Genomic DNA, 15,785 nt, shown 5'->3' on the forward strand with positions numbered 1-15,785 from the left:
TGATTGCAAGTCCAATAATTCAAACTGTGGCAAATTCGCACTGAGAATTTATTCTCACCCCCACCTTCCCCGTTATGTTACAGGTACTGGTGCGACGGAGTCCGGAGAGGCACGAGAGTAGTAGGCCTTAGTAGCTTACCAGTATATGACCCTAGATATCTTTTGTTGTATAGATTTAGGGTAGGCCTCGTGGTTGGTATCCGGATGAGATACTTTTGTTGTATTATATGCTGACCAGACTGTGTACTCTGATATATATATATTAGAAACTTGTTTGAATTGCTTGTTGTTTGGTTTGAAATGTGAGTAGCCTTGTAAGCATACACGGCGTTGTATGCTTATGGCGGGGGACTGTTACGACCCGTGGCCGCGGGGTGTGACAGATAATGTAACCGAATAAAACCGGATGCTTATGTAAACTTAAATTAAATCGGGAAATAATTATACAGTCCAGGGTCTTGATTCCTCGATGATAGCTCATAACATAATTTGAGCATATACTAAAATAACTCAATTGGACACCTGTATGATCCCGAAACAAATCCTAACTAAAAGCCCCAACACATAATAAAATAAATAACAAGTTTTAAAATTTACAACATTTAAACATTTTTGAACTTATATGAAAATTAATAAATGACAATTAATTAGTAATGAAAAATATTTATTTTTGACTTAGATTTGAAACGACAAATAAACGATAGACTTAGAATATTAATAAAATAACGAATTCGGCGACTTAGTTAGAAATAATTAAAATACGTCATTTAGTTAAAGATTTCGTTTTAAAATTTTATAATCGTATTACGCATCTAAAATATAAAACAACTAAACTATATTAAACTAAATACAAAATTAGAAATAAATGTACAAATGACATGTTTTGTTAAAATATTAGGATTTGAAATTTCAAGTTATAAATTAGCTTTCTAAACCAAATTTTGAACGTATAAATTAATTACATTTCATTAAATTGAGTCAAAGTAGATAATAAATTAGGTTATATTAAGTAGGACACGTTTAAAATCACCGTAATTCATCAGTAATTATTTTACGAATAATTTATCTTCAAATTAAATTATTAAGACTATGAAACTAATAAAAAAACAAATAAAAAACAAACTACTCAGACATTATCAAAAAACAAATAAAACAAGTGATAAAAGAAATAGCCATGACAAAACCCGAAAAACAAAGAAGATCTCTGAAGAACTTGCGTTTTTCCCTTCTCAACTTTGTCTCCAAGTTAGCCGTCAAGCCTAAACCCTAGAAAATGCCGAATGAATCCCTCTCCAGGAGGAAATCTCGTTTTATAACCTTTTTGACTGACTTTCCTTCAATTCGCCTCTATTTCCAAATCTATTTTATTTTCGGAAAAGGCTTACGCGACCCGCGTCGGATGTGAAGCGTCCCACGTTCCTGTGTCTCTCAAGCGGTAATCAGGCGCTCGCGTCTGTGGTCGCGTTAGGGTTTGATGCGGTTCGCTTTGGTTGTGATGCGGGGCGCGTTGAGAGCTTCAGAATTTGACAACTTCCCTGATTTTGCATGTTTTCTACAAAATGAAAATAAAAGCATAGTAGTACCACATTCTATAGATCTTCAATGTAAAAGACACAATTTGGTGTTTTAAAACACAGGTTTTGGTACAAAATTTAGTCGGTTTTATAGATCAAATAACAAGACATCAAGGAGTTGTCAGGAGCTATCCCTGATGGCCACACGGTTTGATTAGGTTTACGAGTTAGTCGACTTTTGATTAGGTTTACAAGTCCCGTATTTCTTGTGTTATATATACGAGCTCGATAGATCATGTATCCTCTTCTGTAGTTGATGTTATTTTGGATCCGAGATGGATTGAACTTTAAGATGTGTATGTGTATGTTTATTTATTTGCTATGTGACTGATGCTTGATACTTATATTATTATGCTTTCGCTGCTTTTGTTTATTATGTTTATGATTAGCCTTGCATGCTTAACGATTAATCAAGCATGAGGCGAGGTTGATCACGTCTTAATCTAGAATTCCTGGTTTGGGGTGTGACAATAAAAGAGGGGGTTATTTCTCATTCAAGGCAACACACACTTAGCGTAAAATTCTGTAGCCAAAGACGCTTTTCAAGGAGGGAGAAGAAGAAGATCCGAGCAAGAAGTCGGCAAGATTAAGGGTTTTGATCCAAGAAAGGGTGTAATCATTTATTTTTTTCATTTCTTCTTATTTTTGTCAATTTTTGTAATGGATCTCTCCAAGAGAGGATAGATCTCTCTCTAGGAGTTTAGATCAATGCATGAACTTGTTTAATTTTATCTTATTTGGTTTTTATTTTTGTTATGATTGTTTTATGGGTTTAGGTCAGACAATTTTTGTTATGATTGTTAATTTATGAGATTTATCATTTGTGTTGATTACATAGTACTTGAAATCGATGTAGTCCCGCTTTGGATTCGAAAGAACCAAAGTAGTTAGGATGAGAGGAGAGTACCAAATTATGAACACAAATACCCTAGGTTTGGATTAGGATCTAACCAATGTATAATCTAAGCCGGAACTACAGAAATTAAGGTTAGGGACTTGATGAAAGACGTAATTGTGAAATCAAACCCTAATTAGGACATCTCAAATTGAATCAGATATTGGTATGAAGGACTTAATCGTGAAGTACCGATTTTCGAGGAGATGAGAGACTAACAAGAGCTTATAGTCAAGGTAGTTAGGATGAAGGACGTAACTGTGAAGTTCGAATTACTTAGACACGTTATTAATTCACGAAAGTGACCCTTAATGACATATTAGGTTAGAAACCTCATCAAATCATACATGAACTTAAACAAATACCGAATAGATGGAATTATCAAGGGATTGTAGACCGAATGCCCCTAGATCTTCTCAACTTGAAAGCAAACCATTCTTTCATTTCTTTGTTTTATTTTCATTTATTGTTTTAAACTCCTTCCTTCGGGTATTGAACCCAAAATTAGGATTGATATAACAAACTCCCCAATTTATTTTATTTGCACTTTACTATCTTTCATTTTCTGAAATTTATTATTAAAGTTTAGGCTAAGTATCTAAACATACTCCATGTGATTCAACACCCTAAGTACTACATTGATAGGTTGTGCGCTTGCATCCGACCTTTCTTTGAGTATTAAAGGTAATAAAGTTAAAGGCATAAAGAGTATAAATCAAGCACAATTCCATAACTCTAAAATACTCATCAGGGATAACTGTGAAGGGATTGTTTATTTAATGGTCCCCAGTTGTGCAGGGACGATTAAAAAAAAAAATTGTGCAGAGACAATTGATGGATTTATTTATTTTTTTCATAAATAGATATCATTGCATAGGGATTAATACTTTGCAAATTTAAGATAAATACTTTGATGCTTCAAGTTAAATAATAATAGTTTACGAAACGCTTATTAATGACTGAGCGGTTCCCCCATGATTTTTTTGACATTTTGTGCGGAGTTTTTTGTGAGGATAAAGCTGCAGGGATTGTTATCATGATTCTTTTTTTCAAAAAAAATCTTCCATCATTTGTTTGCTTTTATGAGTCTTCTAGAAAGTTCAATTTTATGTGTCACTTTCTATTCTTTTATTGCACAATATATTTTTTACAAAAACTATTAAAGTATGCCAATGCATCATCTCATAGATTTCATCGACAAAATATTTAATATACAAATCCGTAACATAATTCAGTTAGCAATAATATAAATATTTTTAGTACAAAATTGAAAATAAAATGTAGCATATCTTTCACTAATAACATTACTGATATGTGTTAATATATATTTTAAGAAAATGACACGTACGAGTCAATTTGGATTTAAATGATTCATTTTTTTTGTTAAAAGTTGTATAATTTATTTATCGAATTAAATATAATTAATATGAATCATATTACACAATCTAATATGCGGTTTTCTTTATTTGAAAAAATGATACTAAATATTACTCATCTTCATTTCTGTCACGTAACTATTAATCAGATTGTATTTGTTCTCAATTAATCCCAATTTAGTGCATCAATATAATATAATATTATTATTTCAAAAGCAGACCCGGTAACAAACTACCAGTTCGCAATTTCGCACAAACCTGTCGCGAATTTGGGATACATAGCTGCTATCAATGCAGCACCACAAAATGGAACACGGCAATCAGACGGTTTCGATCGCATTCAAATTGACCCCGACTTCATATTTTGTAAATTACATTCGTTCGATGAAAATGTTACGGTTGGATTAGGCCAGTTGTACGAGGGTTCTATCCCACAAGTAACAGCGGATATCGGCCAATTTTGTCCTCTTATGTCGTCCATTTATGGAATTCATATCCTCTGCATTAACGTACTGTTTGAGTATAGATACTATCGGTTTGTTAATATATTAGCACGAATCGTAAAGGATACGTGCATTACATCCGGCGGCTGTGTTGGCATGGATTCTGATCGAACGGTCATAAGTTAAAACTCAAACGGTGCGTTAATGCAGAGGATTCGGAATCCGATTTAGTTAATGAGAAACCCTAGCCTTTGGGCCGATGCCTTCCATCGCCAAGCAAAATAACCCCATTCTCTTTCTCCTCCTCTCTCTCGCGCTTTCCTTATCTCCCTCAGGCGAAAATTGAGCCCTCCTAACGGTACTCTCTCTCTCTCTCTCTCTCTTTCTTTCATTCTCTTGTAGTCTCTTTCTTTACGCTGTAATACCGCTTCTACTGCTTGTTCGCTAACTGAAACTATTCGTTATGAGAAATTTCTTCTTTGTTATGGTCGATTGTCTCAAATCGTACAATTTCGCGTTTGGAATTGTGCAATCTGGTAAGAGATGAGAAATGGGGCTCGAAGATAGGGATTCAAGAGGAGGATTGAAAGATTAGGGTTTTAGAAGGGATAATCATTGAGAGATTGAGAGGATTAGTGCTTTCGTATGCTATTTGATACTCTTCCATTTCTTTTGCAAATAAGCACAGAAATCTCTCCATATTTGAAAAAACTGAAAATTTGACTGCATCTTAAAATTACCAATTGATCATGCAGCTTTTACAGCTTTTCTTGTGCATATAAAACAGGAAAGACATGCCTTCACCATATCCTGTTTTAAACAACAAACCAATTGACCAATGGAAGGTCACCGAACTAAAGGAGGAACTCAAGAAAAGGAGGCTTCCATTAAGAGGCTTGAAAGATGAGTTGGTGAGGCGCCTTGATGAAGCCTTGCGTGAAGAGATGAACTCCCCACCTGAAAGTGAAAAAGAGAACGAAGAGGAGGAACAGGTGGAAACCCCTCCGATCCATAGTGAGAATAGAGAAATTGTTGAACTAGAAGAGGACCCACCAGTTCAACAAGAAGGAGAAGTAAATGAACCCCCTCCAGTTCAACAAGAAGTAGAAGTAAACGAAACCCCTCTAGTTCAACAAGAAGACGAAGAAATAAAAGAAGCCCCACCAGTTCAGCAAGAAGGAGAAGTAAATGAACCCCCTCCAGTTCAACAAGAAGTAGAAGTAAACGAAACCCCTCTAGTTCAACAAGAAGACGATGAAATAAAAGAAGCCCCTCCAGTTCAACAAGAACTAGAAGTAAAAGAAGCTCCTCCAGTCCAACAAGATCAAATAGAAAGTTTGGAGGAGGCACCAGCACCAGTGCTGTTAAACAAAGAAAATACTGAATCAATCCCTGAAGAGGAATTAGAAAATCCCATAGATTCTCCTAAAACAAACAAGGCTGAGAACAGTGATACTAAAATGGAGGAGAGAGAAAACATTGAAACTATAGTGGAACCGAAAACTGACGGAGCGGGAGTGGAGCCCGTTTGTGCTTCCATCCCGCTTGGTGAAATTCCTGAGATAGATTTGAAAGGTGCCGAGGAGGTGAAGCCTGGTCAGGCCGAGCTCGTCGAACAGGTACCAAAGGTGGGGCCCGATACAGGGTCCCAAGTAAAGTGTGAGTCAATTTCTAGTAACGAGTCTTTTAAGTGCATTAATGTAGAAAACAAATTAAAAGATAACTTGAATGCTGATAATTTTGATTTAGAAAAACAAGTAGAGGTTAAGCAGGACATACAAGATGACAAGAACAAAGAGCCGGTCAAAAACCAGGCCGACACTTCCTCTTTGGAGGGAGAAAATTATGAAACCCCTAGTAATAACATAAACAGCATTATGGATACTGACGGTGGGTCCCCTGAGAAACTGAACTTAGACAGGAGCTCAGGTGATGAGTCAATGGAAGAAGATTTGACCGAGAGCAGTAAGCCTCTGGTTGAGTCAGTTGGTGGTGGGTCCCAAGATATGGTGAAAGAAGAGGTGAATTCTGAAAATGCACCTGCTGATACTGATAAGATGGACATTTCTGCTGCTGTAGAGGCTGTGGCGGCTCCATCTGAGAAGAGAAAGCTGGAAGGTTCATTTCTTTGCTTGTGTTTAGTTATACGGTACAGAAACTGTAAAAGAAAAATATGTGTGTGATACACAAAATAATGAACAGCAATATTTACTTTTAGATAAAGAGCAGTGTGTTATTCTATTGTGTACAAAGTTGGTACCAATACTGTAATGTGATATCCTGAAAGTTTCTCTTTTTGATTTTCTTTAACTAAATTTAAGAAACGAAATCTAAATGAAGCTGAATATGCAGCCCAAGAGGTGGCACAGAACCCCAGTGAGAACTTTAAAAGACAACGCCGGTGGAACACAGAACCCCTGAAAGTGCCAGATTTGCCAAACCTGAGCAGCTCTAGCACTCCCAAGGACCTGGCTCCACCTGTCCTACCGAAATCTACATTCAATCGATCCGACTCTAATGTCAGCATTGGTTCTCCCAAGGAGCGCATAGGTAATCCTTAGCTACTCTGCTCATTATGTTTCTTTATGTTTTGAACTGTTATTAAAATCCTGAAGGCAAGAGTACGCATGGACCATTTCCTTTTTTTTCCTTTGTGAAATCTCTAAATGTCACACATCATAGAAAAGAATAATAACAGCCCTCCGTCCCAACTTCTGAAGTACTCGGGCCTCCTCCATGTATGGAGACAAATGCCAAGGTTACTTTGGGCATCTTTTGAAGGAAATATATGTGGTTAAAGGTTGAGAACATTGCTGAGGATTAGATGTGTTGCAAATTTTGGCTGATTTTTAGTTGGTACAAATGATTAAAGCTGTGAAAATTTTGTAGTTCCAGTGTCACAGAAGCCTGCCACAAATTCTCTAAGAATTGACAAGTTTCTGCGCCCTTTCACTCTGAAAGCTGTACAAGGACTGCTAGGCAAAACTGGCTCTGTTTCCAGTTTCTGGATGGACCATATCAAGACCCACTGCTATGTCACGGTATGTTTTCCTATACAAGAAATTGGCATGTGCCATCTATATAAAGCTTTCTCGTTCGTAATTATGTCTGTTCTGTTTTGATGATCAAGTTCCAACTATGGTTGTTAATATAATAGACTTAAGTTGATACTTGTCTGCACTCACTGGCACTGTTCTATTTATTTGGTCAGTAGTTGCAATCCAAATAATATTGATAATATTATTAATATTTTGTAATGGAAACAAAAATTGTAAACATAGTTTCATGTACTGGCTAATCGAGGGTAATCTTCTCTATATTACCCTGTATTTTCTTGTGTTCCAGTATTCATCTGTTGAAGAAGCCATTGCCACCCGTAATGCGATCTACAATCTTCAGTGGCCACCGAACGGCGGCAACCAGTTGATTGCTGAGTTTGTGGACCCACAAGAGGTTAAGCAGCGCTTTGAGGCCCCGCCTCAATCTCCTGCAGTGGCGGCCCCACCTACTATCAGCCCTAAACCCAACCTCTCTACCACCCCAAAAGCCTCACCTGTAGGCCAGTCCGCTGCACAACAAGCCCCTTTCTCTCGTCAGAACTCAACACCCCGCAATCAGCAACAACAGGTGCAACTGCCACCACCACCTCCACTCCCATCCCCAGGCTCAGGAAATACAAAGCCAGTTAGAGAGAGGCTTCCACCACCACCTCCGCTGAAGAAGACTGATCCCCAGCCGGCGGTGGTGACCCTAGATGACCTGTTCAGGAAGACCAAGGCTATGCCCAGGATCTATTATCTGCCTCTCTCAGAGGAGACTGTCGCTGCAAAGCTTGCTGCTCGGGCCAAGGCTGCCAAAGAATGAATTGCTCTTGCTTATTTTGGGGTTATCTGGTACCCTCTCTCTCTCTCTCTCTCTCTCTCTCTCTGTGCTTATCAGGTTGGTGTACTTTCCTTCACAAAGTTAGATTTAAGGAGTGTTGTATGGTTAGTAGGACCTGATTGATATGGTGCTCTACTTGAGGGATGGATTGTACTGAACCTGTCCCGAATCATTAGCAGTTCAGTACCCGCCTCTGTTTCTTTTTCCTTTTTGTTTATCCTTTGTTAATTCTGTTTGTCTATGTTTAATTGAAGGTTTCCATAGTCATGCGAACATATATATCGCTGATAATTCACAAACACCGACCGATTGCAACAGGTTCCCTGCCGGTGCTTCTGGATTATATATAATTTTTTTTTTTTTTTTTTTTTTTTTTCAGGTCATACTAGGAAAATCTCCAGATGGTAGCTTTTGCCTGTTGTGTGGTAAAAGATGTTTTCGGGAGTTAGATTTAATATATTTGTAATGTTGGAGACTAATCGTGGTGCACCGTACTGGTTTAGGACAGGATAGAATAGTATTGAGAATTGAGTTTAATTTCTAGTTTTCTTTTGTATCTTTGGATGGAGACAAGTAGGAGATTGCTGTTCTCTTAAAGATGCATTGGATTTGACTTGAGTTCCATGTGATAATTTATGGGTTTATGGGTGAACTCTACATGTATTTTTGTATCTTCATAAACTGAAAATTGAGCATGCAAGATTTGACTTTCTCCGGGTCAAGCAAGCAGAGTAATCCAGTTTAAACAGCACGTGTTAAACCAAATCAACTCATTTGGTGATTTGCCTGAGCCAATTTTTGGGCAGGCATAAATGTTAAGCTCTAGTTTTTAGTGCAATATAAGTATTATCTTTATTTCTAACTCTGCTCGTATTCTGATTCTTGTGAAAGTTAAATCAAATTGCAAGAGGTAAACAGGTTATAAATTTACACAGCTGGATATTTTTTCTGGAATTGAACAATTAATATCAAGAGAGAGAAACATAATTATTATGTCCTCAGTTGTTTGAGGGTGCAATTAGGAAATCCAGATTGCTCTTTGTACTCTGGCACGAATCTCAAAACAGACTCCCTATATCTACAATAGGTCCGAGTTTCTTTTGGTATGGTTGTGATTAAATCGAAACTGTTCTTTCCTAAATTTATACGGATCCCATATTATTGGGGTGAATTCCTCTTCTAAAGCTGGGTTTCTCAGATTTTCTTTTTTTTTTCTCAAGCTGGGTAAGCTTGGTAAATATTAGCTGCAAAAGAAATTCAATGTCATCCTTATTTTGACTCAAGAGAGAAGGTCTTTTCTGAGTGGTGACGAGCTTAATACCTAGCTTCTAAACTTTTAAACTTTTTCTACTCTTCCTTTGTTTCGCTCTACAAGAAGTGGAGCATATATGACAGCTAACACTCTCTGCAGTGCAAATTGACTTCTGATGCCCTTGAAGAGTATGGTTGGTGATTGTGGTTACCGACAGTCACATGATTAGTATGAAAGGTGTGTAAGTTTTTATTGTACTGGTGCACAGTGTTCACTCAATGAAACCGAAAAATTCATACCGAGTAGCTGGTGCAGTATACTGTTTTAATTAAATGCTCAAGTTCATTGTGTGCTCAGAAATTTCGGCTAATAAGATAAATTGCAGTATGTTGGTATGTTGCAATTGCTCGTCGTACTCTGAATAAGCATTCTAGTATGCTATGAACATTGCATGTGCTGAGACAGTATGCTGCTCACACTTTTTGTTTATTCTCTGTATATTTATTGTTGTGCCTATAATTAAAGCTCATCACATACATAATTTGTATGATTGTTGCATGTGCCAATACTTGGTCTGTTTCGTCCAATAGTCGAATGAAAATTAAATAGTTTTGTAACATTGTTTCTTATTTCCAAAACAATGTTGTGATGTAGAAACGCTGACTTGTCCCATGACTTCATAGATTTCAAATAGAAACCGATTACAGCTAAAACAAATAAAAATGTGCTTGTTGAATAATGCAGTATTGTAGTTGGACTCCGAGCACATGATATGGGCCGTATAATTGATAATTACTGCAGAAATGTAAGCTGTTAAAATGACTCCTTGTTAGTAAGATCGAAATTTAAATTATTCCCATGCAGTTGAATTTAAATTGTAGTGCACATAAATATTTATATTGTTATCTCAGGACTTGAAACGTCTAAATAAATTGTTGGATGTTATCAAATCTCATTATGTCCATTTGCATGATTATACGCCCAACGTGTAAAACTAAAAAGTTCATTTGAACCCACCTCCCTCCTATCATTTTTTTTTACTTAAAAAAAGGTTCTCTGTACAAAAAGACAACATTGTTTTTCTTTTTTTCCTCTTTTTTTTTTTCATTTTTAGTAACTCGGAAGTGGTTAATCTAATATTCTGTAATTTACACGCACAATGCTACTCATCATTTCTTAGTTTTAGCAGTTGCATCAATAAACATAGCACGCGTCCAGTGCTCAATATCTTCAACTTGGGACGGTGGTGGGGGATACTTGGGGTGCTCTATTATATCCCATTCCTCCACTATGCTGCTCTCAGTCTTTCCATACTGTGTCATCTCTGGCGAATAAAGAAAGCTTGCAGCAGAGTTGGTGAGGTTCTCTCTATAATTTCGCTGTTTCAATTATTAGTACCATTATCAGAAACAGCCATTTCCAATATGATATTATACAGTTTTGTTGGCTTAACCCAATTTTACTATCAAACTCCTATTTGACTTATCCCCCAAGTTCCACAATGAAGCCCTCATTTGAGTTAATCACACCCGCAGTTGTGCATCAAAGCCCCCCATTCTAAAACAAAGGCCTTAATTAAAGCTTAACCAGTTTCTCATTTTAACCAAATCATCTCAATATTATTACTCAATTGGCAAAATTAAACACCAAAGAAGCTACGAGAAAATATGTTTTGGTCAATGTGCAGTGAAGCAGTACAAGTACCACACTACCAAGTAGCAGAGCTGACAGAAATGAGTATGACACTATAAATTATGATGCTCAGGTTACCATAGTGTGTGAGCTATCTAATAAGCCAGTAATAGATGAGATGCCAGAATTCACATTCCATACTGATCGATTCATCTGATGACCTTCTTTGTCAGATCTGTTTACGAGGGTAATTCAAAATGACATTTTGAATAAAGAAATTCAATCTTCATTAGGAATAAAAAATCAAAGAGATAAAAACACAATTTAGAATACATTAAAGTGTAAGAAAAGGTTAAAACAACATGGTAACTCTTTTATAATTACTTGAGCAATTAATTGAGGTTTATACATTAACCATCAAATATCAATGGTATCAACTTCGGCCAGTAATCCAGTGCAAAGCATGTTACACTGGATCAGTTAGTCCATTAGAGAATTAATCTCAAATTTAATTCGACTAACAGGTTCATGAAATTATGGGTGCTCACAAATTTAATTAAGGGTTAATTTTTAGCTATCAGGAACTTAAAAAGGCTTATTTAGGGAAGTCTGTAATATACCTATTTATAGAATACATGGCTTACTAGATAAGTTGAACTATATCGACCGAGCTAACTTGCTCCAGTAAAAACCACATTTTCCAACAAGTTGAGAAATGCACACAACTTGCTTCAGGCCTTGATGTATGCTGTTCATCCTTTTTTAGAATCCTTAAAAATTTCTAAAGCATGACCAAGTATTACATACCTCAACCAAGGCGTCCTTCTGGAAATAACTGAGCGAATCTCCCTTGAAGAGGAGAGAGTCCCTAACAACCTTGCAAAGGCCTCAAAAGTGGAAGCTTCTGGAGGCACCTCCAAACCCAACGAGTTGTAACAATAACTGGTAATGCATGCCACACTTTTTTTCAATAAAGAAATCCCTTTTTGCAAATCCTTGTGGGACTCGATGGAGTGGAGAGAAGCGGAAGAATAGCTGAAGCTGCCATTTCTATCATTATCCAGTAAGAAGTGTCTTTTTTCTGACTCAACAGATGAAACACCAAAATTGCTTGAACTTGAGGTGGAGCTCCTTTCAGCTGCCGACCAAGAGTTGTCGCCGACAGATGAGCAGAAGTTCTTTCGCGGGATGAAGAGCTGATACTCTTTGCTGTTGTTTGCACAAAAAGTAAAGGGATAACCTCAATGTTTCAAGCTATTTCTCTTTTATCAGTTGAGTCCTGAAGTTGTATTACTACTCTTTTGTTCCTTTCTATAAAGCTCGTAAGTAGCGATGAAACGTTACATTTGGATTTTCATCAAAACAATTATTCATGTTTATTTTTCTTGCAAATCTCTTACATTGCACTCCAATGGATATTCAGATACTAAGTATGTATCGGTTGCTTATAATGTTTCATGAAATTTTAAGATGCACTTTTTAAATGAAATGGAAAGAAGAAGAAAACACAAACTACTCATTTTGAGTACCAAACTGGCCAACTATAGTTATGTGCTGTATACGGTACCTGGTTAAAATAGTACTGATATATTCACGGTCAAATTTAAGTTTATTTAGAAGAGAAGCAGTTGGGATACCTCTGAGAAGAGGGTCGGGCATTCCAGTATGAGTCCCTTTGCCATACGCGTGAACAGGAACCCTAAAGTAATAACAAGTAAATCAACAAAATAAAAAAATAAAAACATCAATAAAATCAAGCCAGAAATATGGAAGGTAAAATATAAGCAACTCTTTTTAATATGCAAATGCATGTTAAGGTGAGAAATACTGCCAAACAGTAAAAACCAGTAATCCAGTATTTACCCAAACAATTTGGCACAAATTTGTTACTCAACTATCGTAACCGACTTTTTTTTCACAAAAAGAAGAAGAAAAAGAAAAGAAGAAACTATACACTTCGGGAGTTCAGAGTGCCAACCAAACAGAACAGGTCACACTTAAAAGATAAAGCAGCTCACCGCAAAGCCTGAATTATGAAGAGCGGGAGCAGCCAAGGCAGGGATTGCGAGATTTAAAAGTTGCACGATATACCTGTTGCAGATCCCAAGAGAAGAGAAGAGAAATGGAAAAAATAGGATCTTAATTTCAACATTGACACATGATAGCAAAGATGCTGCCGAGATAATAGCATCCAAGTAAATGAACAACTTCAAATTCAATATAACCAACATGTGGTACATCTTAAATAATTCTTTTTGTTACATGTTTTTTTTCTACCTTGATGTTTATACCTTTGGTCCATATGCATACTGTTGAATTGAGGCTCTTTTTTTCACAATTTGTTATTAGGTTTAAATTGAAAATGAATTGGGGCTTCTTGGAAAAATGGCCAATCTTATATTATGTAAACTTAATTTGCAAATTAGATATGAACATATGCTATGAATCATAAAATAGCAAAAGATAACAAGTTAGGAGAGCAATATAAAATATCAACACGATCCTTATTAGGAAGAAAGAAGCCTAACCCTAAAGAGGCTGCAAGCTCTTCAGAGGGAACTGAATGGGGATCAAGGCCCCTAGGAAGCCGAGCATAGCAAATTTGATCATACAGCCCATTATATCCATCCTTACCCTCTCCATCTGAATTAACCTATAATTTGGATATATATAGAAGAAAAATATGTTACCAGATCGCCATCTGTAAATTTGATTCTCGTTTTACTGAAATTTTATAAGAACAATGAGAAATGGTTCATATTATGTATCATGTGGACATATTTCTACTGTGTTAATGCTATGTCGCATTATATATATCATCCCTTCTTTTTCTGTTGCTCAGTTTGATGTTTAGATGCACAACTGAGCAATTACTATAGCTAAATTGGGTAGAAATTGGAGGTCAATTATTTGACTCATGGTAATAAAAGGCAGAAGTGGGTTTAATTGATGCTCCATTGCACTATTGAGATTAACAAAGAATTGATCACGAGCCAATTAAAAAATTAACATTAGAAAGAGACCAGTGATACATATAAAGAAGAGTAAGGTTGCACTTACACGGCGCATTGGAAATAATTTACATATTTGTTTTATGACAACAGACTGTTTTTGAAGTCGCTCAGAGGTGATCGCCATCTGAAATAATTTAAGACAATAAGCAGCAACACTTTACTAGAAGAAAGTTCATGTAGGAACCACTGCCAGGTATCTTATAACTATCACAAACCAAACATATGCTTCATGATGGTATTCTATTCATAATATAAGGCAAAATAAAATTGATATTAAGGTGACAAGTCTTAAGAAATATTTGGCAATACAAGCATACACCTCTAAATAATGTACCAGAACAGAAATATATTGGATCACAAGTATGGGGTCACAATATATAAGTTATCTATTGATGAAGTTAGGTCAAAAATGTACTTTGTTAAACCGACTCAAGCATGCATAATTTAGTCAGAATGATCAAACTTACAAGTCCTAGACCTTGAGTATGAATGAGATTTGGATAGAATGTCTCCGAGAATTCGACCTTACTTTTCTCCAGCTAAAATAATATTTTGAAACAAGTTCATTAGCTTCCAGATTAAACTGCTAAATCAAAATATCATTGCACAGTCCATGGATGCCTGAGGCAAATTTTGTTACATTTAGCCTTCAAATGCCTAAAATGAGCGCAAAATTAGGTAAGTTTGAGTTAAATTGAGGTCTAGTGCACAATTGAGACTTGATGCGTACTACTCGAGACAAGTTTACAAATCAGAGCCAGTACTATATTCCACTTTAGTACTGTACTGGTTTAACTGCTCTATAAAGTTATACATAAAAGTTCTAAGTACCGTTGCACGGGCTCCATCCAAACCTTCATACTTAAGTTTCAGATTGCTTGATAGTTCTTTAACCTTAGATTTATCTGAAAAAAAGATATATTTTGAAATCAGAATACAAACACATAAAAAAGAAAACTAAAAACTAAAATACAAATACCATAAGGTGAGAGCATGACCATGTGAAAGCTGTTTCTCCAAATTTCTCAAGTGATCTCTCATTTTTTTTATTTTCTCCGCTTTAGCTACTCTCCAATTTTGTTGATCATCAGCCTTCTTCTATTAAAAGAGATAAAAGGATAAAAAGTTAAGAAGGCCAGAATTACCAATATCCAAAGTCTGAACTTCAATTGATGGATTTGAAACCCAAACCCTAGTTGCTTCATGACTACTTAAAAGTCTTAATGCAAAATAATTAATCGTTACTTTTCCAAATTTGCTTAAATTCTCATCCTAATTAAAAATAGAGTTGAAATCAAGCGGGAAAAAAAACTAACCCTAGACTCGAGCTTGTCGGTTAATTTGGAATAGCGGGAATCCCTGGAATTCTTGAGCGCCTTCATCCGTGTATAATAGTCGTTCAATCTGCACAGCACAGAAAGATGAAACAAAAATAAGAGAAAGAAGGGAATTTAACGTTGTTGGGGGGAGAGAGAGAGAGAGAGAGAGAATGATAAAAAGGCACCTGAAATTGACGCATGGGGGACAGATTGATGCGAGATTAGAATTGTCGCAAATGGTACAGCTTGAATTGTTGCTCTGGACGTTTCTTCTCGACATATTCTTCTATAAATCGAAACTAATCTGATTCTGATGTTACGTCGTTGGGACTTGGGAGAGGAGAGCTGGAGAGGTGCGCGCGCGAGAGAGAGAATGAGAGAATGAGAGAGAGGCAATA

General features: G+C 36.3%; 2 protein-coding genes across 3 annotated transcripts; one reads left to right on the top strand and one right to left on the bottom strand.

The window, feature by feature from the left end:
* The first annotated feature begins 4,521 nt into the window (after positions 1 to 4,521).
* LOC144555977 (SAP domain-containing protein) lies at positions 4,522 to 8,799 on the top strand. Of its 2 annotated transcripts, none has more exons than XM_078304439.1 (6): positions 4,522 to 4,646; positions 5,076 to 6,406; positions 6,641 to 6,838; positions 7,178 to 7,329; positions 7,634 to 8,181; positions 8,550 to 8,799. In XM_078304439.1, exons 2-5 carry the CDS (start codon positions 5,083 to 5,085, stop codon positions 8,150 to 8,152), a joined length of 2,193 nt encoding a protein of 730 aa, XP_078160565.1. In that variant the 5' UTR covers positions 4,522 to 4,646; positions 5,076 to 5,082; the 3' UTR covers positions 8,153 to 8,181; positions 8,550 to 8,799. The 2 variants fall into 2 exon arrangements, with proteins under 2 accessions (XP_078160565.1, XP_078160566.1); XM_078304440.1 differs by having other exon boundaries at positions 5,076 to 5,907; positions 6,610 to 6,838.
* A 1,629-nt stretch (positions 8,800 to 10,428) lies between these two features.
* On the bottom strand, positions 10,429 to 15,785 carry LOC144555978 (DNA-directed RNA polymerase II protein). The gene is made up of 12 exons (XM_078304441.1): positions 15,573 to 15,785; positions 15,385 to 15,472; positions 15,067 to 15,166; positions 14,900 to 14,973; positions 14,536 to 14,607; positions 14,115 to 14,192; positions 13,583 to 13,707; positions 13,073 to 13,145; positions 12,692 to 12,753; positions 11,862 to 12,263; positions 11,193 to 11,289; positions 10,429 to 10,801 (listed from the first exon to the last, which is right to left on the bottom strand). The coding sequence occupies exons 1-12, from the start codon at positions 15,665 to 15,667 to the stop codon at positions 10,592 to 10,594; spliced, it is 1,476 nt and encodes a 491-aa protein (XP_078160567.1). The 5' UTR covers positions 15,668 to 15,785; the 3' UTR covers positions 10,429 to 10,591.

The sequence above is a fragment of the Carex rostrata genome, chromosome 6 (assembly GCF_964058835.1).
Source record: "Carex rostrata chromosome 6, lpCarRost1.2, whole genome shotgun sequence".
Classification (NCBI taxonomy): Eukaryota; Viridiplantae; Streptophyta; class Magnoliopsida; order Poales; family Cyperaceae; genus Carex; species Carex rostrata.